This window comes from Episyrphus balteatus, chromosome 1 (assembly GCF_945859705.1).
Source record: "Episyrphus balteatus chromosome 1, idEpiBalt1.1, whole genome shotgun sequence".
Taxonomy (NCBI): Eukaryota; Metazoa; Arthropoda; class Insecta; order Diptera; family Syrphidae; genus Episyrphus; species Episyrphus balteatus.
In genome coordinates, this window is record NC_079134.1 from 123,617,326 (window position 1) to 123,642,368 (window position 25,043).

General features: G+C 33.3%; 1 protein-coding gene across 3 annotated transcripts in view; it reads right to left on the reverse strand.

Annotated features, from left to right (window-relative positions):
• Nucleotides 1–9,144: 9,144 nt before the first annotated feature.
• Nucleotides 9,145–25,043, reverse strand: part of LOC129907457 (UDP-N-acetylglucosamine--peptide N-acetylglucosaminyltransferase 110 kDa subunit) — a 150,243-nt gene continuing 134,344 nt past the window's right edge. For all 3 annotated transcript variants that reach the window (XM_055983695.1, XM_055983694.1, XM_055983696.1), the window contains 4 exons: nt 16,068–16,263; nt 12,151–13,882; nt 9,618–9,798; nt 9,145–9,553 (listed from right to left, as the gene is read on the reverse strand). In XM_055983695.1, the coding sequence (XP_055839670.1) occupies nt 9,286–9,553; nt 9,618–9,798; nt 12,151–13,882; nt 16,068–16,263 (2,377 nt within the window). In that variant the 3' untranslated portion in view covers nt 9,145–9,285. The remainder of the gene's footprint in view (nt 9,554–9,617; nt 9,799–12,150; nt 13,883–16,067; nt 16,264–25,043) is intronic.

Sequence of the window (25,043 nt, forward strand, 5' to 3'; positions counted from 1 at the left end):
AGATCAGAACATAGACATTAAGAATAGAAAGCCTTTTTCTCTTCAGTGCTTCTAGATAAATGGTACCACGTATGGTTGTCTTTCCCTTCATGCGCCCTCCTCAAGCATTTGTTAAGAGTATGCCAAATAAATGGGTCTTATGCAGATCGGAAAGTGGGTAGATGCGCTCTGAGACGTTTTTTGAGTATGCAGCCAATAGTTTCAACGAATGGGTTACGGAAAATAATATCAAACGCCCGGTATTGCTTTTAGTCGATGGCCACAAATCGCACCTATCGATGGAACTAAGTAACTTCTGCCGTAATAACGGAATTGTTCTATACGCCCTGTTATCAATTACGACCCACATGACACAGCCCGCTGATGTGGTTGCATTTAAAGGGTTAAAAACAGAATATAAACAGACGGTACATGAATGGCAAAACATTCCAGAAAACAAAAACAAAGCTATTACAAAGACAAACTTTTGCAATGTTTTGGAAATGGTTTTGAATAAATCAGACAGGACTGAAGTAATAAAAAATTCATTCCGAAAATGTGGCTTGTATCCTTTTAACGCGGACGCAGTGGATTATACAAAATGCGTACAAAACCAAATCGAAAATCTTTCCACTGAATCGGAATTGGTTAGTTTAACTAGTTCAAGTTTTTATGAAACTAAGAAGGTGTTATCCTTGGCGAAGGAGGAAATCACCAAAAGAAATATTGATTTCGATGCCCTTCTAGATGTTATAGAAAAGCTGGAGCAGGCTCACCAGTCCAGCTGGGCCAAATGAAACACTAACTGGCATCTATCTTATTGATGAAACAGGTGAACTACAAAAGCTGAGTTCCGAGGTTACAAATTCCATCTCAGAAAACATCGAAGACAGAAGTGAGGAGACTGTAGAGGAGCTTTTGCAGCAGGTAGAAGAAGCCTTAGATTCAACCATTGCCTCAACCATTGCAGATGAACTTCAAAAGCAAAATCCAGAAGACGTGGGTTCCGTACCATCTCTATCTCCATCGAAGGACAATAACCAGGAAGACGAAACTGTAGAAGAGGTCTTAGCTGCAACCATTGGTATGCGTATGATACATATTCTTAAGACTATAAGTTAACAGTTTTTATATTTCATATCTTTTTCCCTAGATCATTCATCAAGGTGTTCGTCAGCATCATCGATTTTAATCAGTGAACTTTTGGCAAATGTTGCCGAAGAAAAACACACTGGTAAATAATTCTTATAAACATGGATCAATAGTTAAAATGATAATGTTTGAATCTTCGAAACTATTTTACAGCTCAGTGTCAACCGCCGACTTCCACTTCAGTTAGTCCTGCGTTTAGGCGCCATCAATTTTATCCAGACAAATTAGCAGTCGAGTAAACCTCTTGCAGTGTTTCCTCACTTGCATGGAAGGAATTTTTCAATAAAAAGGAACTGGAAAAAACGAGAAAAGCCCAGGAAATAAAGCAAAGAAAACAAACACGGGAACAGAAGCGCATTCAAAATCAAAAAACCAAAATGCTGAAGAAGACTACTAAGAAAATCATATGTTCCAAATGTGAAACAGAGCTGATTTCTGATACGGAAGACAACTATGAAAAGAACTTAGGCTGTGATAAGTGCATCAGATGGTTTCACCTTAAATGTACACAATTTTCCGGGAAGAGTTTTGAAGAAGTTGAACGTGAACCATTTGAATGTGAAAGTTTGATTATATTTGATACCTTCAGTATTAATGTCAATTTTAAAAGCTATTTATCGAATAACAGTTATTTTTTTAAGTACCTACCTGTAAGTAGGTGTACCTACAATGTGTAAACACATGAATAATAAAGTCTTTTTGTTTGTTTTTGTAATTAGTACCTTCTCATATAAATCATACTATTTTTGTTTTGTTATGTTTTTGGTTTCTATTGTTATTGTTTTATTAGTCTGTAAGTAAGTTATATTAGGTGTGTTTTTTTGTTTATCTATATAGATTTTGTGCAAAAAAAAAGACATCGGGATTTTTGAAATCCATGCAAACATTTGGCACCACTGTACATATACTTTGACAGCTGTCTGTCAAAAATGTTGCTTTTTTTTTTTTTATTTTAACTCCAAAGTGGGAAGGCCATTACATCCATGTTGGATGCAAACAAAAATTTTCATATGGCCATGGCATCTATGTTGGATTCAATAAAATTTTTTTTCACAAAAAAACCAAAAATTATCTGTATATTCTTAGCTACATTTTAATTAACATTAGCTGCGTCGTTCTTGTGTTATAAGCGTTTGAAGGTAGCCATATTTAATTTTTTTTCGATTTTTTAAAAATCAAATGTGAAAACTTTTTTATTTTTATTTCTAATTTTTCGAAAAAACTTTGGTAATTTTATATACATATCTGTTCAACAATCTTATCAGGATCCATTTAAGACTTTTATCTGAAAGGTGCATTGCGTATATCTCGAGATATTAACATTTCAATGCAACCATGTCAAACAAATTTTTGATTATTTTTTTCTATGAGAGTTTTTTTCAAACCTCGTTTTCTCCGCTTTTTTTTTTTTGTTAATATTTTCAGATATTTCTGTATGAACACAACAATTAAACTACCTTGGCACTACTGTTTTTATCGAGAGAAAGTAAAATCTGGATAATTATCTGGATTTTTCAAAAATCTATACAGATAAAGTTTTTGTTGTTTTTAACACGTAAATTGTTTCGAATTCAAAAATCTCGATGTCGTTTTTTTGCACAAAATCTATATAGATAAACAAAAAAACACACCTATTGAATCAAGATTTGACTGAAGTATAAGTTCCTTTTTATAAGTTGTTTATTGGGTTTTCTGTCTTTTATTATAAACTCTTGCAAAAAATAGTTGTTAATACTTTTGCAATGGCTTATGAATAATTTAAAATGGATTTACTAAAGGGGGCTGACCGACTACTGGAATTTAGGGGGCCGACTATATAAGAATCCGACTTTACTTTGAATTATTGTTAATAATTTGTTTAAGGAAGCGATTTAAACAAATACCTCTTCTGCAAATGTCAACTAATCAGCAAAACTGATTTTCACCTTCAAAAATTACGTAACGGATTTTTCAAGACCAGTTAAACATAAAACAAAAACTAAGGGGCCGACTACTAGTGCCATCACCCTACGCGTTATTTTTTTGACGCGGGTATAGGAAGGTTAAAATTTCTTAATACAAAGTATGAATTGATTTAACGTAAAGTTTACATTAATAACAAGTAGATAAACTAATACAAAAATATAAAAAAGGAATTATATGAATATAAAATTAAAGGCAGGATGTAGCAGTAAAGAAGTGTCCAATTATGATAATTGTATTTCAAAGCATTGCAATTCCGTCAAAATAAAATAAAAATTTTAAAATGCTACAAAATCGTACTAAAATAATTTTCCCAGCGGAAATGCAACGTCAAGAAATGTAATCCTATTTCATGGCATTGCAATTTCTTCTGAAGAACCAAAAATGTAATTAAATATAAATTATAAGTTTAGTCAAAGTTTGGAACTCAATAAAGAAACAGTGTTGAAAAAATTTAAGATTTGTTTTTGTTTTTAATAAACGGAAACACAAATCGATAACTCGCAGTGTACCTAATAAAAAATCAATTGAATGAAAAACCTTTCCGAAGGATAAATCATTGGTGTTTTTGTTTTCTGGAAAAATATCGACAATGGATATACAAATCCAGTATCTTGAATTGTTTAAACATTGAAATGTCAGCATTAAACTCTAAAGAGACTTCTTTCAAGTACCAGTACGGCTATAAACCTTAAGGTTTATGGAACAAAAAACAATATAATTTGAACAATTTCGATTGACAGACATGTTAATTATTTCCAACCCATTGAATATATTTGAAAAAGCCATAAACAAACATGAGGCAAATAAATGCTATTTAATTACAAAACAATGCGACACTCATACACACACAGCGATAAAGCATTGCCCGTCAGCCGGCAGAACAAATGCATCCTTCATTTTCTTCAACATTCAACAAACACTTACCTGTCCTGTAATCTGAAATAAAATACAACACAAAAAAGCATTTAATTAATAAATTATTGAAATAACTATCAAGCAAATTCTAACTCCAAAATAAGATAGACGGTAGACAACACAAATTCAATTCATCAGAATAACCAAAAACTAATTACAAAAGGCACAAACTAGAGAAATGGAAACCACATGTTTACAAGTTCACAACAGAAGAAGAATGGCATGGCGTTGGCGTAGCGTAGAGAGAAAACAGTAGACGAAATAGAAATCCATCGATGCAGCTGCACAGAGATACCCAAAAGAGATGAGAAACTTCTGACGTCATACGCGGTTTGCCTACAAGCTGCTTTAGACATTTTTGGATAAGTATGCGTGAAAAAATATACATTTTTGGCGAAGTATGCGTGAAAAATTGACATTTTTGCTTAGGTGTGCGGAAAAACACCGTGGCTACACTATGTGTGTTTTTCACATTTATTCACGAATACAAAAGAGATTACAACAACACGAAATAAACAAATGGGTTTTGGGGGGTAAAACGTACGAAAGTTTCCCACATAAACAAAAAATACCAAGACTGGAAACTTTCGTACGTCTTTCCCCCCGAAACCCTTTTGTGTACCGTGTTGTCTGTGAATATATGTGAAAGCCACCACGTTGGTAAATGACGTTAACACGCACACATTTATAGATTCACGACATTCAACACACATCGAACACGAACACAACGATAAGTTCACGACATTCACCACACCTCGCAGCTTGTAGGCAAACGTCAGTTGACCGCCGAGTTTCCAGTCTTGGTATTTTTTGTTTATGGTTTCCCATCTCCTTTGGGTATCTCTGCAGCTGCAGCTGCTCTTGTACATTGCGAAGTGCGAAGATGTGTGTGTGACAACAAAATGTTATAAAATATTCAATTATTACAAGAGCAACAGAGAAAAATATATGCATCGTGGTGAACACATTTGTTTATCATTATTACTGTTGGAGTGTTGGCTTTTTCTGTCTCATGTATGTGTTCCAATATGTGAATGATTTTGTCTCTTTCATGTTCAAAATGAGATAAAAATAAAACGAATAAAGGCGTCGGTAAGGAAGTTTGTATTAAAAAAGTGATGCCAAAATAATTTTACTTTTGTAGGTACGCTTGCAAGAAAAAAAAATCTTGCTTCCAAATTAAAGGAAAAATGAAAATTTCGATTAAAAATAACTCAGCTCTCAGCAACCACACTTAAAAGGAACTTTTGAGTTTGTTTATAAATAGAGCTTAAAGAAACCTTCCTTTTTAAATTGAATTTTTTTTAAATTCTATTTGATTTTTTCTCAAAAATTTCAAAAAATTAAATTTGTAATTTTTCGACCTAAATGCGTAGACCTGTTCACTAAGAACTCGTGTCTTCAATTCAAAACTTGTTTCGAGACTTTGTTCCGAAGAAATCGGTTTCCGAATGTAAGACAAAATGAAATTTCGATTGAATAAAACTCAGAAACTAGATTTCAAAGGAACTTTTGGTTTTCATTTATAAATAGAGCTTAAAGAAACCTTTATTTTGATACCTCAATCGATGGATTTGAAGAAAATTTTTTAAAAGCGCAATTTTTTAGACAAGGGGTTAACCTTGATTTTTTCTCAAAAATTTCAAAAAATTAAATTTGTAATTTTTGTACCTAAATGCATAGACCTGTTCACTCGTTCACTCGTATCTTCAATTCAAAACTTATTTCGAGTCTTTGGTCCGAAGAAATTTGTTTCCGAATTGAAGAAAAAATTAAATTTCGATTGAAAATAACTCAGAAACTAGACCTCAAAGGAACTTTTGGTTTTCGTTTATAAATAGAGCTTAAAGAAACCTTTCTTTTGATACCTCAATCGATGGATTTGAAGAAAATTTTTTAAAAGCGCAATTTTTTAGACAAGGAGTTAACCTTGATTTTTTCTCAAAAATTTCAAAAAATTAAATTTGTAATTTTTCTACCTAAATGCATAGACCTGTTCACTACGAACTCGTATGTTCAATTCAAAACTTATTTCGAGACTTTGGTCCGAAGAAATCGGTTTCCGAATTGAAGAAAAAATGAAATTTCGATTGAAAATAACTCAGAAACTAGATTTCAAAGGAACTTTTGGTTTTCATTTAAAAATAGAGCTTAAAGGAACCTTTCTTTTGATACCTCAATCCATGGATTTGAAGAAAATTTTTTAAAAGCGCAATTTTTTAGACAAGGGGTTATAACCTTGATTTTTTCTCAAAAATTTCAAAAAATTAAATTTGTAATTTTTGTACCTAAATGCATAGACCTGTTCACTACGAACTCGTCTCTTCAATTCAAAACTTATTTCGAGACTTTGGTCCGAAGAAATTTGTTTCCGAATTGAAGAAAAATTAAATTTCGATTGAAAATAACTCAGAAACTAGATTTCAAAGGAACTTTTGGTTTTCATTTATAAATAGAGCTTAAAGAAACCTTTCTTCTGATACCTCAATCGATGGATTTGAAGAACATTTTTTAAAAGCGCAATTTTTTAGACAAGGGGTTATAACCTTGATTTTTTCTCAAAAATTTCAAAAAATTAAATTTGTAATTTTTGTACCTAAATGCATAGACCTGTTCACTACGAACTCGTCTCTTCAATTCAAAACTTATTTCGAGACTTTGGTCCGAAGAAATTTGTTTCCGAATTGAAGAAAAAATAAAATTTCGATTGAAAATAACTCAGAAACTAGACCTCAAAGGAACTTTTGGTTTTCGTTTATAAATAGAGCTTAAAGAAACCTTTCTTTTGATACCTCAATCCATGGATTTGGAGGAAATTTAAAAAAAAAAATGCATTTTTTAGACAAGGGGTCCTTGATTTTTTCTCAAAAAATTCAAAAAATTAAATTTGTAAAAATTTATTTCGAGTCTTTGTCCGAAGAAATTTGTTTCCGAATTGAAGAAAAAATGAAATTTCGATTGAAAATAACTCAGAAACTAGACCTCAAAGGAACTTTTGGTTTTCGTTTATAAATAGAGCTTAAAGAAACCTTTCTTTTGATACCTCAATCGATGGATTTGAAGAAAATTTTTTAAAACCGCAATTTTTTAGACAAGGGGTTAACCTTGATTTTTTCTCAAAAATTTCAAAAAATTAAATTTGTAATTTTTCTACCTAAATGCATAGAACTGTTCACTACGAACTCGTATCTTCAAGTCAAAACTCGTTTCGAGATTTTGGTCCGAAGAAAACGGTTTCCGAATGTAAGAAAAAATGATTTTTTTTTGAAAATAAGTCAACAACTAGACCTCAAAGAAAACTTTGATAAGCAGGTAGGCTTTAGAACTACCAAAATCGTATGAAAATTCGTTTCTATTACTCCTTGTTAATCACTCTTCAAAACATAAACTTTTTTAATTCCCGGTAGATTGTACCTCGCCGTAAACCATTCTCATAGGGGCCGATAAGGTCTTTAACAAAAGGTTCTATGCGATTACACAAGATAGCCGATGCTGAGAAGACTTATATGTATATTCGTCTGTTGTGGGCACAATTCAGAGCGTATCTCTCCTTGTTTATGGGACATACTATGTCGAGTTTCAATGCATTGGGCATACTTTCTTGCGATATCAAACAAATTGGTGTATGCTCCTGATCAAATCATTTCCAGCTGCTTTAGACAATTCTGGCCAATTATAGACCATCCGCATTTTTATTCGATTTGAGCTATTATTTTTTAATGGTTTTAAAATCGGAAATAAAAATATTGAATGATGTATTACAATGATAGCTTCCCCTTAATCAAGCTTCTCCTCCATTTCAATGAATCTGGGATAGCACTGAAAACTAAAGATAACGACTTAGAAAAAACATCCATAATTCATATATTTTGTTGTTGTATATTTTTGTTTTGTTTTCATTTCATCAAATAAACATATACAGTTCAATAAGTATGTATATAATAATATTTCTAATAAATATAATTGTCACTCATATCCGTTAAATATTTTATTTTTTATTTTTTGTTTTTCTTCCATTTATTTGAGGTTTCCCTCTAAAAGTAATTTATTTTATTATTAATTCTCAAAGAGGTTCATTTTGCAATTAAAAAAATAAATCAAAATAATGATATTTTAAATAAATAACTCGGACAGAGGAGAAAAAAAATTTATTCTACTAATTTATTATTTATATAATATAAATTGATTTCAAGAGAAACTCTAAAAAACTAATGAATTCCTAAAAGAAAAAAATTAAAATCAAACAAAATATATAAACCTTGAATACAAAACTCATTTTTTTTTTAATTTATATATACAAAAAGCAATTAATATGCTTAGAACTCATAACATTGTATTCGTTGAACGAATTTTGTTTTGTTAATAGACAAAAACAAAAAACAAATTGGTTTGCTATTTTTTTTGTTTGTTTGTGTAATTTGATATTAAAATATAATTTATAGTAGGTAATTTATTCAAAGCAAAAGATATTTGTTTTTTTTTTTTTTTTTTTTGTTAATGAATTGAAATTGATTCACTACTAACAGTGTATTTAATATTCAGCCTTTTTCTGCCATACGTCTAGAGAAAAAGGATTGTTCTCTGTTCTCCAAGTAATCTCTTAAAGACAAACTAAATCAAAAAAAAAAATTGTGATAATGAAAATGCACTCAAAATACAAAGCGAAATCACAATTACACAGATTAAAGCGAATCTAGCTATTCAACAAACGACTCTACATACATTTCGATTTTGATTTCGATTTTTAATGCGAATAGCAGAATAAGACTGATTTTTTGTCTTACTAAATGAATTTACTTATTACAGAAAAAAAAAATTAAATTCAATGAATAAAAAACATTTACAACTACTTTCTTAAACTAATCAAAAATAAAAATGTTAATTGAATTTTAATTATAAATTTTTGGATGTCATTTTTATTAAGGCTAAGTTATAGATTTGTTTAGTCCACATTTTTTGTAGTGTGTATTTTGTAATAAAATTAAAAATAAGAAACAAAAATTGAATGAAGTCACTGAAGTGTGGGTGACTGATGTATATACTTCTGGTCTCAACAAGGCTGCATCAACAACAAATTATAATAATTCATGATCATACGGGAGATAATAAGATGATGACAAAAATGATCTGATCTGCATAATGGTAATTTTTGTTTTTTTTTTTTTTAATTATGGAACGGGAAGTCGTGAATAATTTAACAATTAACTTTTTTTTTTTGTATGTCGCACTGTTTTGTGAGTCAGAATTAGTTTTTTTTTTTAAATTTTTGTTGATTTATTTATTATCAATGGCAGAAATATGATCGGGCTCTTCGCCAATTGAAAAACGATCCCACATCCGTGAGAAAAGCATCTCTAAACCTTTCGCATATTGCGAGCAATCGAACAACGGACTCTCCACACGCGCCTCCCACACTTTGGCACGCATTGTCTTTAGATATTCTCGATCGGTACCAAGACGGATTGCAATTTCTTGATATTCTTGACGAGTGCGAGCAATTAATTCAGGACAACCGAGTGTTGCTAATTGGGATGCAGCAACTCTGTAAAAAAAAAAATAGAATATTTAAATAAATGTTTTTAAAATATGTTTATCATTTATTTTACCTTGAAGCCAGTGTTTCTCCGGGAAGTGTCACGACTGGTGTTCCCGTCCAAAGGACATCCATAGATGTTGTGTGACCATTGCAGAGTGGTGTGTCTAAGCAAACATCAGCCAATTGACCGCGTCGAACATGTTCTTCTTTAGCTGCTACATTTGAGAAAATTACTCGATCAGATGATACTCCTGTAAAAAAATTAAGGAAATCAGTTAGTGGATAAAATATTCATTTGGATATCAAATTAACACGGTTTAAAACAACTTGTTGATCGTATTATTTAGTTTTCTCATCTACATATATGTATGCTTGTTTTGAAGCAAAAAAAAAAAATTGCGATAGTTTAATTCCTAATCAAAAGATGGGTTGGCATCTTTACAGGTTTAAGTCAACGCCATTGGAAAATTTCAACAATTTAATTAAAGAGATACATAGTACCGACATATTTGTTTTTGTATGAGATAGAGCCATAACAGAAATTTACTTGTCTTGCCCAAAGGGACAGATAAATGAACTATTATTCAAATGAGTGTTAAGCTCAATTTGGATTATACAAGAATTCATTCAACAGGTGGATGCAGACCGGAAATGTAATAATCATCAGTGGATTTCGGCATTTGATTTCTCCTTCATGCGGTCATGGATTTCTATCAAATGAAATGTTTTAGCTTGTCTGCATTCTTCCGCTGATTTCATGTTGTAATCAACAACAACACATTGAAGGTGATATCAACTCAACAAATCAATTACTGAAGAACGTAGTGTGACTACTGACTAAATTCTGACGAAAATTTTTGGTTAACAATAGAGTGTGGAGAAAAACATTAAATAGACGAATAACTTTAGCATACTTGAAAGGGCTAGTAGAAATTATTAGTCTAATGAATTATCTTAAGAAGCCAAAACCTGCAATTTGGTGAAACTAATCATGTGGGCATAACGCTTGCTATCGATACCGAGAAACTTTAATAAAATTCAAACGCTTGGTACACAGCAGACAACAATGCAAAATCATGATCGGTTATTGAAAGAAGACAATCAATTAATTGAACTTCCGGAGAGTTGACTTCTTTTTAAGCTGATTTTCTTTGTCATACGAAATATTGATTACTACATTGGGAACAAACGACTAATTCGTCCAAACTTAAGCATGATATAAGCAAAATTATTGGACGGGAATATTTTTGTGTCAATAGTCTGAGAAGCGTACACAAACGTGATTGATAGATACCATTATTAACCCTCTTTCGGCACACGGGTGCGAATTTGGCAGGACAAAACTAAAAAAATTACGATTTTTCAAAAAAGTGGTCACAAAAAAGTCTCTTTATTAGGGTGAAAATATTTTTTTTTCGGAATTGTGAAAACAATATTCGAATTCCTAGGAAAATTCTACATCATTTTTATATATGATTCTCTATAAAATATTGAGACCGAAAAAAGTTGTAGTGACATGAAAAAGTATGAACCAAATTTGCACCCGTGTGCCTATCACGTCACAAAAAAGAGGTGTGCCTAAAGAGGGTTAAAAATGGAAGAACATTTCGAACGACTTTGTGTTTGAAATCAGCTTTCCAAAATTTAAATTTTGATCTCCTTCATCTCATTAAGTGATCACTAAGGAAGATATTAAGCTTAAGGAAGTTTTTGTTGGCTATTTTGATTAGCTTCCAATAATAAAATATCTTCATAAAAGATAGAACAATAATACGCCAGCATCTTATATCATTTAAAGTTAAATCAAATAAGTGTTTAAATGGATTTTCCTCAGATTTCTTCAAATTTAAAAAAAAAAAGTTTTTTAAAATAGGCAGTCAATTAAGCAAGACTTGCCCAAAATATGAATTGTTGAGTAAAACTAAGAAAGGCGAGATATTTTATCGAGTATCCTCCTTAATTGAATTCGCGTTTACTTTTTTCTAAGTTTAAAAAAGTATTTTAATCTAAACACAATGATTTCGACGATACCGTTAGAAACGTTTGGCGTATTTTTTTTGTATCAACAAGTTCCTGTAGTTGTAAGACACATATTATGTAAAAAAGAATTGACTGGATTCGAATTATTTTGAGTACGACAAGAAATTTATTTGTAAACTTCCAAATATTAAAACAAGTAGCAAGGTAGCTGATAACTATAGCCCCGTTCCATTGGAGGTGGTTGTTTACTACTAGTAGATGTTTTGGTTAATCGAGTACTATCATCTACTCATGCTCTTCTTCCCGAGTAGATACGATTTGTATTGAATTCGTTGAAAGTGCGTTCCATTGAAAATCGCTAGTAAACTACTAGTAGTAATTTGCCACCTCCCAATGGAACAGGGCTTATATTTAAGATGCAAGGAATTTCGGAATTCTTCTTGATCTAAGACAGAAAACCCAATGACTCAGTAGTTTGTTTCAATTCCACTAGAAAAATAAGTGCATCAAGCCTTAACAGATTATAACGAACTAAAACTCATATAGAAGTTTTTTTTATTCTAAGAAAAAATCAACAAATAAAAGCTAAAGGGAGCAATTATACGCTCGCAAATATTGCTTACCTTGTTCTTCGACTGTTTTTTTGATATTTTGTTCTCCAACTGCTGGGAAACGTAACAGCCACAACACTGAATTTGGCACATGTTTCAGCACATAAACCCACGATTGCAATGTCAATGGATCGATCTTATACAGCTGATTAAAATTACAATAAACAATGGCCTCGTCAGGCAGGAGGTACTGGCGTCTGGTTGTTATAACAATATTCTGTGGTACTTCCTCACCGGTTGCTGCTTTATTATTTGTCTGTGTTGTGGCCAGTCCGTTCTGCACAACAACTCCATTCAGTGATGTCTGCACTTGACCTTGGGCAATCATCGAAACAATTTGTGTAGTATTTGGTAGTTCAGCTACTTTCAAAGAAATTTCCATTGGTTTTTGTGCATTGATCACTTCACGAATTTCCTTGACATCAGTATTCTCGACCAAGGGAGACAAATCGGTTGCATTAATAACGGCAACGTTGTCAGCGATTCCAGCACCAGATCCACCCTGCATATCGCTAACAATAAGTCGCTCTTTCAAATGGGGGAACATTTGTTTGTGGTCACCAATGAAATATGTGTACGGCATGTAGGCCAACTTTTCACTATATTGACCAGCCAGCTTCATTGGGCTGGTCACTGAGTCTGTGATAATGTAGTCCATGAACGAAGCACCACTTGTGCCCGGATATCCCAGCCACATAACTTGCACTGGAGCCGGGCGTAGGGCAAAGATTTCATTGCGAGCACCCTTGGTGTATCCGTTCATGTTGACCAAAATATGAATTCCATCGGCATAAATTCGGTCTGCGGCCTTGCCATTGCATGTGATCAGGGATAAATCAACGAAATGTTCTGCTTCGCTCAAGATCTTACCGCGGAATGTGGTTCCGTCATCTGGACTGAGGGCATAGCAGAAGATCTCAACGCGCAATCGATCATGCAGGCCGGGAACCGATTGCATTAAATGGGAAGTTGGATGATTGCCAAAGTCACTGCTCACATAGCCAACTTTAAGGCGACCATGGAACTCCCGGGAAAATTTATAAGGGGGTTTGTGCAGCACATGGACCTTTTCAAGGCACAAGTTAGCGTGTCTGGCTGCAATTGCTTTACGGAATTCATGTGTCAGTGGATAGAGCATCGAATGATGTGGATGAACTGATGGCAAACGATTTTTCTCCAGCTGTTCAGCAACAATGCTAACCAATTTTTTCATGCGAGCCTCATAGTCTGTCCAGTCGCATACAATTTGTAGGCAATGTGCCAGATTACAGTATGCATCAGGGAAGTCAGGTTTGAGCTTGAGTGCCGTACGATACGATTGAATGGCGTCCGGGATATTGCCAGAGTCCTTATGAATGCTGGCCAAATTACTATGAGCATCAGCGAAGGCCGGATTTATTTGTATGGCTCGGGTGTAGCATTGAAGTGCCCCGGCGACATCCTGTAACTCCTTCAAGGTATTACCCATGTTTGAGTAAGCATCGGCGAATGTTGGCTGAATGCGAATCGCTTCCTTGTAATGCATTAGTGCCTCGTTTAGTTTTCCTTGTTGTTGCAATACTGATGCCAAGTTGGAATGTGCAGCAGCGAATTCTGGGAAGACTTCCAATGCTTTCAAATACAGACGTGTGGCTTCTTCGATATAACCTTGTTCACGTTTAATGTTTGCCAAATTGTTGAGAGAGTCCGCATGACTGGGACACAGGCGAAGAGCCGTATTGTAACATTCTTCAGCTTCTTTCACCTGCAAAATGTAAAGAGAAAAGCAAATATTAATAATGGTAAATAGATATTTTTGGTAAATGAAAATTTGGTTGGATAGTTGGTTGAGTTTCCTTCAGGAAAAGTTTAGGATATCTTTGAAGAACTAACAAGAAAAAGTCTCCTTAATATATTTTGTTTCTTTGAGTAATTATTCGAAAGGTTATAGTAAAAAGAGTCTCTGTCAGCTGATTGCATTAAAGAGGTACTCTTTTTTCAAGGTCATTCATAAGCAAGCACTTCAAGTTGGACTCGAGGCTAAGCTAATGGGTATTATGAGAAGTGCCAGTATTGAAATGGTTGAAATGTTGAAATAGAGCATTCTTCATAAAAAATAGCTAGTTGGTGATGCTCATACCGAAAATTGCTATGTAGTTGTTCAGTTTCCTCAATGACGAGGGAGATAAATTGTGCTTTAACGACAAATGTACAAAGCTATCAAGATCAGAATTGAATGTGCTCATCATACGTTTCCGTTGAAATTCCACATCCGAAGTGCAGGGGACAAGCGAATATGAAAAACTGAGACTACTATAGTCATCTAAATAGGAATTTTAGTCAGAAGATCATTATTAAAAATGAGGAAAATACCGAGAGACAAAATAGTATCCTGGGGCACACCAGCATTTAATATGTGAGTATATCACTTGAAAGCCTACAATACAACATTCATTGATCTGTCGGAAATTTTTGTTCTAATCCAGTGAATAAGAGATTTATCGAAATCAATAGCATAAGAAAGTTTGATAACGAACTTTATCAAATGTCATTGAAATACCAAGCGCAATCATTTTATATTTTCCAAAACAATGTAAAGATTTGTTTGGCTTTTTGATGAGATAGTTTTATCATCAGATCACCAGTGAAAGTAAAGTTGGTCATTAATAAGGTTCCGCTCTTTGAGATATTTCTTTAGCTGGAAATTAATCAGCGTTTCTATGAAGCTTGTACAGACGTTTGTACAGAGTAAAAATTTACTTTTTGATAATTTTTTTTTCTAATTTTCTGCAAATAAAAAAGAGAAGGAGGGTTAGTCGGGAAATTAGGACTGGAGTTAACTCCTGAACTATCTTGCATTCGAAATGAATTGAAAAAAAGTTTCTAGGTGGTTTTATTGAAACATTCTTCATTTCGGCGAATAAGTATCTTCTGAATGCTAATTAACTGATTTGAGCTAACCTGGGGCATTCACACAAAAAGTGATAATGAGTCCTATTCAACCTCTATGTCCTAAGACCCTCTACATGTAACCAATACAAAAAGTAAATGTCTCTCTATCTAGTTTGAGTGAGTTGACTGTTTTTTTCTTTGGAATATTCGGCCAAAAAGTATCTCTAAAACTGTCATAAATCAGTTGGCGTGTAAAGCCTTGAGGGATTTTTGATAAATTATATTCGTTTCCTGTTCCAGTGCTTATTTTTGCCTCGATTCCAGGAATAAGAGTACAGAGTACTGTACCATATTTTTTTACAAAAATTAAAATTTAAGTAAAGGCTAAAATGCTTATTATATGATTCATTGATTCTCCATCGTATAAGAAAATAAAATGAAATATTCCATTCGAAAGAAAAATTGAAAGCGAACTTACACTCTTTGGACTAAAGTTGTCAACCAACTTTTTTGTGGAAAACTGGCAAGGCTACAAGTTTGTTGTAGTTTTTGTTTTTGATCAGGCAAACAAATATGTATATCTAATAAAACAAATTCTTTTGGTTTTTCATCCTTATAATAGACTTCTAATAGACTTAGAGGTCATTGCACTCATTTAGGCTTTAAATGATTTATTGGTTTCTTCTCCATTTTCATATACTTATTCTGACTGGGATAGTAAGGTTTCTTTAAATATTCAAGATGTTTATCCTCACTTTTTTTTTTGTTAGATAAGAGAAACATCCTTTGTGCTTATACTAAGATTCAAAAATCTGTCTTAATAGTATTGTAATGGTATATTCTCTGCTTATGTATCTAAAAAAAAAAATCAATTTCCATTCTTAACATGAAAAAAAACCTTTTTTTTTTCTTTATCTCCATTAGATATTTTGTTGGTAGAATTTTTTGGCATTGTCTCTTGGCATAAATCTTTGAATATTCTTTCCTTCTAAACCTAGATAGTGTCTGGTTTCTAAATGGATATTTAATAGTTTTTTTTTTTTGTTTTGTTCATTTACCTGTCCCTTTTCTTTGAGAGCATTAGCCAAATTGCAGTAGGCGTCTGGGAAGTTGGGCTGCAATTCGATTGCTCGCCGGTAAGTGTCAATGGCCAAATCGATGAGTCCTTGCTCATAGTAAACACAAGCAAGATTACCATGGACGACAGCATTGTTAGGCGATAGGTTTAGGGCACGGAGGTAGGCGGCAACAGCTCTGTAAAGATACAAAAAAAAAGAAGATTTTTTTAAAATTAAATCAAGAAAACATTTTCTAAGATTAAAAGAAGAATACAAAATTATTCTTGCTTTAAATCAAATTGTTTCAAAAAGTACAAAGTTACGTTCCAACAAAAATACATACTAAATTCAGTAAAACATTTTTGTAATTGGGTATGAGTGTGATAAAAGTCTAGACGAAATACATACCACCAACAAAATTAACGAATTTCATCAGAGATTTAAATAATAAATTATTAAATGGAATGCAAAATAAGCAAGTCGTGTAGAAGGGAATCGATTGAATCGACTTAATGAATCAAATGATATGATACAAGAAGATGGCAGAATGCCATACCGCTGGAATTTTCACGACTCATAATTCTTTTTTGTGGAGTTTTACTGATAAAAATTTAAGTGGAGTATAAAACAAGTTTATATTCGAGAATGTGGATGTGGGGACATTTTAAAAATGTTGCAAGTTGCAAAGGTAAAATGTTACGAAACATTTAAGTACGTTTAAATGATATGTAATTGTGATTGACACCAGGCATTCTTTCAATATGCTGGATATCCGAACGTTCAGAGAAGCCAACATTGACTGTGATCACTATACCTTGTTGTTGCTTAACTTAACGGATACGAATATTCATGGTACCAAAACAAAAACCGGGTATTGTAGGAAAGAGGAACACCGAATTTTTAGACGGAAGGAGATAGAACGAAAAACAAGTCTATCGATAGATGCTACGGCAGGGGTAGCACCAGAAAATTCTGTGAAAAGGTGAAAAAAGAACAAGAACTTTTTTCCAACAACCTGATCGGCTCAATTAGTTTGGTTTTAGCCGAGGTAAATCTACCATCGACCAACTGTCCGACAGATTTAAGAAAAAAAAAACCCAAGAATACCAAATCGAAACACACCATCATTTTATTGATATTTTTAAAGTCGCCTATGTTAGCGCAATTAGAGACGAGCTATATAAAACTATGTCGGTTCTTAGCATCCCTGCCAAACTGGTTCGCTTGTGGAGGATGACCATGAAGGATCTAATTGCTCCTTCAAAGTCGACCAGAACATTACACCGGTACACAAAAAAAAAAGAAGTGTCTATGTACCAGGAACCAGACCTATCTTTCTATAGTTTTGAGTTGTGACTGCATTTTGTTTGAATTTTTATGACTTTTTTGCAGTTTTTTGCATTTTTCTCAAAACTGGAGGGTGTTCTGACAAAACGGACTTGAAATTCAAATCCAACGGGCCCAAAAACATATAGAAAGATAGGTCTGGTTCCTGGTACATGAAACTTTTTTGTTTGTCTTCCGGGGATGACAGCGACATGTCGCGACAGTGCCAGTACACAGAAAAAAAAGTTGTATGTACCAGGAAAAGTTGTATGTCCTTCAACTTCTGGTTGGACATTATTGGAAGAACGAAGCAAGTCGGCCATGGAGCGTGGAGCTCGTATTGAGACGGAAACTGGGAAAACTGTTTGTTTGTTGAGATCAAAACGAAGTATATGCTTTCATCGGAAAGATGTGCATAGGTTCTGTGCCGATAGCTGACAATACAGCTGTTATCATGGTTGGATGATATGAAGCATATGAACAGTGACTCACCAGTCCGTTGGGTTTTCGTATCCAACGCCAAGTTAAACGTGGAAGAGGAAGGCCCCATCTAAGGTGGCACGCTCAATTGGAGAAAAACCTCATCGAACTTAATGTGCGCAAGTGGAGATAGCTAGCTAGGGAGCAAACTGTCAAAAGAGGCTTGTTGGCTGAGACCGTGATCCGAACTGAACTGTGAGCACCACTTTAAATTAGTTAATAGTCTCAATAGATGCGTATTAAATGGCTCTACAACATTGGGAAGAGCTGTTTACTAGGCATAATATTATCTTGGCTATTTTATTAAACAATCTACATATATGGTCAATAATAGATATCAAATTTCCAACTATCAAAAAAGTTTTTATTTAATTATTACGTACTTTAGTATTCAATGTACCTTTATATTGTTTGTTTAATGTTCAAGACCTACACAAATACCACACTACACCTTATTATTTGCGGTTTGTTATAGAAGCAAAAAAAAAAAAGAAAAGAAAGTCATGGAAACATTCTGATGGTTTACCATGGCAAACAGTAATTAAATCACAAGATGAGGGAACTACACAACCGTAAAATTTAATTTAAAAGCGTCCGTCCGCAATGTGTTTGAACGAAGGATACTTTCCCTTCCTCTATCCCTACATTCACAAGTCACAACCACTGAGAAATATTCATTTTGTGGTCGTCGTCTGGTTGACCATGGGAAGTATGAAGATAAACTATTTATTTTTTTTCTGTACAGTACAAGTTTATATGAATGTACTTATACAGATGTATATGTATATGCATTTTATCCTGTGGGAGCAGAAGCGTAAATAATTCACTTGACTATCTAGACATTTTGCGTCTTAATTAAGGGACACTTCTTACACAGAACTTACTGTAGTTTACAAATGGACAATATATGAGGTATTTAACAGAAAAAAAAATTAATCTCCAGTAAGATAGTGTCCTTATTTAAGCATATACAAGATTAATGAAATCGTGACAAGACTGAGATTTTTTTTGTTGATGTGAGAAATAGTATATTTTTAGGAGCCAGATTTTGGTTTAATTGGGTTCCATTGTATTTAAGTATTTCTACATCCTCAGAGGGAATTAAGGACAATATTTGAGAGCGAATAAAAAAAAAAGCTGTCGAAAAGGATAATTTAATCCTTAAAAAAAAAAGATAGATGGTTGGAATTTGGAGAAAGTCCCTAGGCGAATCTTTTCAATCAATTTGAAATAAGACTTTTATAATTCCCAGATACCAAGAATTGCTGTTTATAATTATTTCAAGCGTATAATAAGGACCTTTTACAGTACACCACGGATATAAGAAAACCAGAAAATCCATGATCTTTTAAGTCTTTAAGCCATCTTTACTATATTTTTAAGTTGTTCTACACCACTGTGTGGATCATTGTCACTTTCATCTTGTTAATAGAATTTATAGTAAAAGTTTTAGAAGGAAGAAGACTATAAAATCCCATTGGAAGGAATCATTTGTTTTTTTTTTTCTGAGAATTTGTATAGAATGCGAGGTAAATAAACATACGAAGAAATAAAGTTAGCAGACGTTTCTTCTAAAAACAAAAACAAAATAAAAAAGTATTAAGGGATGCGCCATAACAATTCCATTTAATGGGCTCTTCTGGGAATGTTCAAACTTTTGTATGTTTTTCTATATTACCCACAACATGTTGTGACGACGACTAAAATATTGAATTGTTTCTTTTTTTTCTGTAAGCACGCACGTACACAGTTGTATAAAGTGAAGATTTATGAATTATTAAAGTGAGTTAAAAACACCTGGGCACGTAGACATTCTAAGAAAAATATCTAAGATTTGGTATACTTTTGTGTGTGTTTATGTTCCCAATGATATTTGATTTACGTTATTTACATGTTAAGGGTGTAAACGAATGTATAGTGGTATTAAAGTGTTGCCATAGCTTAATCTGTGATACCAGCTTTAAGTTTGTTTTGCTAAAGGTTTAATGTTTAATTCTTTTTTTTTTTTGGTTTAACAATGAAAAGGGGTTTGAAGGGAGGTTTTCAGCCTCTAAGGTGTGCTGACCCAGGGTCAGTCGATTTTCGACATTTCTTTTAATAATTCCTCATCGAGGAAATCTAAAGTTACTAAATACCGGCGGTCGGGATTTCTGAGAACGCTGATTACACTTCTTATCCTTGGATTAAGGTGGTTTTCATGAAATCTTTAACGGGATTGGAGGAGGTACCTGTCAATTTGAAGAATTTGTCCTTCGTCGTAGAGGTAGTCTCTTGTTTCCGGGGTTGTGTGCAGATTCGCAAGGTGATAGTCAAGTTTCGAAGATTGCCAACTTCTTCATGTTTTCCATTCTGTAAACCAAATCACAACAAAAACATTACTGTTAAAAAAAAGCCGAGTTCTCCTATGTTGAAGTTATGCTGGAAATTAAAGTTATGATGTTGAAGTTAAATTTGTATAAATAAAATGTTGATTGTTCTCTTGACAATTTTTCTTTAAAATACCGATTTTTAAAGCTATTTGAAAAATTGTCAAGTAAACAATCAACATTTTATTTATACAAATTTAAAGCCAAGCTTTAGACCTTGGTTAACTTTAACATTTCAGTACTTTTTGTGCCAGCATAACTTCAACATAGGAGAACTTGGCTCTTTTTTTAACAGTAATGTTTTTGTTGTGATTTCACTACTTTTTGTAAGGTATTGCTCAGAGAAAATGGGCGGTTACCACGCCCCCTGAAGTTTCTACGATAGCGGGAAGATCTCCATAATTTTGATGATCTGTCAGTGAGTCAGTTACGGTTTTTGTGATTTTTGAAGCCCTATATCTCCGAAACTACTCCTGAAATTTTGTGAGGAGTTTGGTTTTTACCAGCTTAACAAATGAAGCGAGTTTGAAATTTCTGGCATTTTTGGTATGGAAGTTAGAAGGGGGACGAAAATGGCCTGGGGTTCTATTACGTAATACGAAACGAGCGGCAGGTAAACGATAGTCCCGACAAAGAACGATTATGTAAAACGAGAAAGGAGTTTGGCCAAACTAAACCGAAACAAATATTTTTTTGACGCTCACATACATTCTAACGGCAGACGCAACAACATTATTCCATCTAAACGTAAACGAAAGTAAACGAAAGGCAAATAGCAGTCGTAAAGTCTAACGAGTATCGTTGAAATAAAACGATTATCGTAATACATAATCGCGTTTGAACGATAAAGAAGTAGTTTCAACGATAATCGTTTTACAAAATAGGGCCCCTGAGTTGTTTCCTGAAAATAAGGGTGTAGTGCCAAAGTTGCTAGAGAACTTGGCTGGGCACTACCGTGCCCCTTGATTGGGAAACTGTGATGATGCTCCTTATAAGTTGCTTGTAAAATAGTTTTCTGGTTGATACCGTTCGGTTTCCGCATCAGTGAATAGATCGGTGGAAAGTCAACTTAGCTTTCTTCAAAAAGGCTTTGATGGCTGGAATAAATCGGAGCAGCTATTTGAATCAGTTTTGCCTGGTAGCTGAACTACATCGGGATGGTTGATTTTAATGCTTTTTTATTGCTTGAGTGTCCACTTTCTAATCCAGGTCGTCTTAAGCAATCTAGTTCCGGTTTGGCCGTTTATTTAAAAAAAAAAGATTTTGATAGAATTCGAACAGGCATTATAATTATGTTGGCTTAAACTCTTTTAGTAACTACGATTGGGGATAAAGACTTGGTGTATGGCAAGTAATCATCGGAAGGTTTTCCGCGTTTTCAGAGCCGGGTTATTTCGAGTTGAAGATAAGAGCTATGATCCTAGTTTGGATCTTCGATCTGGACGTAAATAGACATACAATGTAGATATGTAAATTAATTCTTATAATTACACACTGTTGAATGACTTTTCGATATCAAATCCAGAAGTCATTTTTTGAGAGTTCAATGAGAAAGACATTAGCATTCTGGAGTTTTTAAAGGATGTGAAAACGAAAATGGTTTTCGCGAAATTCGAAACGCATATCAGAACCTATGTTATTTTTACTGGAAGAAGTTTTCATTCGTCAGAGTGGAGTGAAGAGAAATAGGCCTAAATTCATAGACATCGTTGTAGTTGTTCTATTACGGAATAGCGAAAAAGTTTTCAAATTTCTATTTGGTTAGTAAGTTGGTCATCAAAAAGTTTAAGAGCAACAAATATAAATAATATAGACTGGAACTAAAATTCTTCCACTTCAGTGCTTCAAACTAGGGTTCCACTTGTGAGGTTCGCTGAATTTACTTCAGAAAATGCATTTTTTTAAAGCCTTTTTCATACTTGCAGTTATGTTGTTTGTGTAATCTAGGTTTTGAATGGTATACAGGTAGTTCACCTTATGTGAAAATGAAGTTTTCGAAGCCAGTCAAGCCCGTTATAAGAGACCAACGTTCACAAAAACTAATATTTATATTAAAAGAAAGTTATACCCTCTACAAATGTTTGGAATGATTTAAAGTTGCATAAAAATTTTTTTTTTACTAGAAAAGTGTTATAATAGTTCCTCTAAGGGGCTATTCTATACTAATTCTAGCACTGGACGTTTTTTAATAACACTTATACAACAAAATCTCAAGCGATACATTTTCTCAGTTTTGAAAAGCAACAACTACTAGGATGAACTTTGGTGTTTTTTTTTTTTACTTAAATAAGATAGGTATAGGTTTATGATTTCTCATTTAATAAAACATTACTCGTACTTCGAATATATAAGAATATAAAACTTGATTAAAAAAATTGCAAAAAAAAAAGACAAACAATTTCCTAGGCTTAATTATAATAAAAACACCTACCTACATTATTCCACTGAAAAATGTATTATGCGGTAGTACACATGATTTAAGAGAGTCCTTGAAGGAAATTTTAATCCTGGTGACATAAATTATATTGAAGTTGATTGAGTGGAAAAATTTAACAAGGTAATCTACCGAGACTGGTGTTGAAAACTTTTGACATTTATCAATATTTTTTTTTTGGTTTAAAAAAAAAGCCCAAACAAGAATTAAGTTTAATGCAGAAGAACATTATGAATAATGTTATTTTAAGTAAACAGTGCTTCATTCTAGGTGCGGGTTGAATTTATTGGTGCTTATAAATTTTAACAGGCATGTTTTCTTTTGAAGAATAATGATATCCTAAAATGAAATTATTGTAAAAAAGGATGATTTGCAACTTGCTTGCAAGAATAAATAGTCTAAGAGCCGGCAGCATATTTTGGCAGTTTTGATATAACCGAAATTCGAGTGTGCACATATCTAGATATGCACCACAGTATGTCAACGGAACAAGTCTGGCAGTGATCTTTTTCAGCTTTCCCTTGCCAGACGCATCCAAAGTGCAGCAAAAAATCAATTTTTGGCGTTTTGGTATAACCGAATAAATGATACACCAAAAAATCATAAAAAATCCCCTGATTTCGAATCTGTGGGTACCGCAAGTTTCTTTTTCAGCTTTCCCCCCGCCAGACCGCTTTAAAGCATTTTTAAGTGCATTTTTCTTATAAAAAACCTAATTACTTATTTTCTGTTAGGTATAACCGTATGATGGTAACAAATTAATATTCTATGTCTATTCCAGGTCTAGAAAATATAATTTTTAGCCAGCTATTTTTCAGCCTTCCCTCTGCCAGACGCATCCAAAGTGCAGTCAAAAATCAACTTTTGGCGTTTTTCTAGGTATTACCCCAAAAAATGATACACCAAAAAATCATAAAAAATCCCCTGATTTCAAAAATGTGGGTACCGCAAGTTTCTTTTTCGGCTTTCCCCCCGCCAGACCGCTTTAAAGCATTTTTAAGTGCATTTTTCTAATAAAAACCTTGATTACTTATTTTCTGTTAGGTATAACCGTATGATGGTAACAAATTAATATTCTATGACTATTCCAGGTCTAGGAAATACAATTTTTAGCCAGCTTTTTTTCAGTCTTCCCTCTGCCAGACGCATCCAAAGTGCAGTCAAAAATCAACTTTTGGCGTTTTACTAGGTATTACCCCAATAAATGATACACCAAAAAATCATAAAAAATCCCCTGTTTTTAAAAATGTGGGTACCAGAAGTTTTTTTTTAGCTTTCGCCCCGCCAGACCGCTTTGAAGCATTTTGAAATGCATTTTTCTAATTAAAAACCTAATAGCTTATTTTCTGTTGGGTATAACCGTATGATGGTAACAAATTAAAATTCTATGTCTATTCCTGGTTTAGAAAATATAAGTTTAAGCCAGATATTTTTCAGCCTTCCCTCTGCCAGACGCCCTTAAAGGTTTCCCAAATAGGTTTTTCCATAGAAAAAACACCTAGTTTCTGTTTTTTTCTTATAAAATTGAAATAATATTTTTTTGTTTATAGTAACCATATGATGGCCAAATATTAACTTTCTCTGCCTTTTACTGATTTAGAAAATGTAAATTATTTCAAGTTTGTCATACATTGTTTTTTTTTTGTAGGTTCAAAAATACGCGAGTTATGTGAAAAACTAAAATTTGTATTAAACAAAAATGGCGGCCAAATGACTCTAAGTGCGATTGAACAAAATTTGGTTTACGACTCGTGTCTTTATGCCTTTCGAGCCCTGAAGTCAAAATGCATTTCGGATTTTTTCCCAGACCCTCATGCCCCATATAGCAAAATCTAACTTTCCCGTACTATTGAAATACCTTTTCGGGCGTCTGGCAGAGGGTAGGCTGAAACAAAACTGGCTTAAACTTACATTTTCTAAATCAGTAAAAGGCAGAGAAAGTTAATATTTGGCCATCATATGGTTACTCTAAACAAAAAAATATTATTTCAATTTTATAAGAAAAAAACAGAAACTAGGTGTTTTTTCTATGGAAAAACCTATTTGGGAAACCTTTAAGGGCGTCTGGCAGAGGGAAGGCTGAAAAATATCTGGCTTAAACTTATATTTTCTAAACCAGGAATAGACATAGAATTTTAATTTGTTACCATCATACGGTTATACCCAACAGAAAATAGGCTATTAGGTTTTTAATTAGAAAAATGCATTTCAAAATGCTTCAAAGCGGTCTGGCGGGGCGAAAGCTACAAAAAACTTCTGGTACCCACATTTTTGAAAACAGGGGATTTTTTATGATTTTTTGGTGTATCATTTATTGGGGTAATACCTAGAAAAACGCCAAAAGTTGATTTTTGACTGCACTTTGGATGC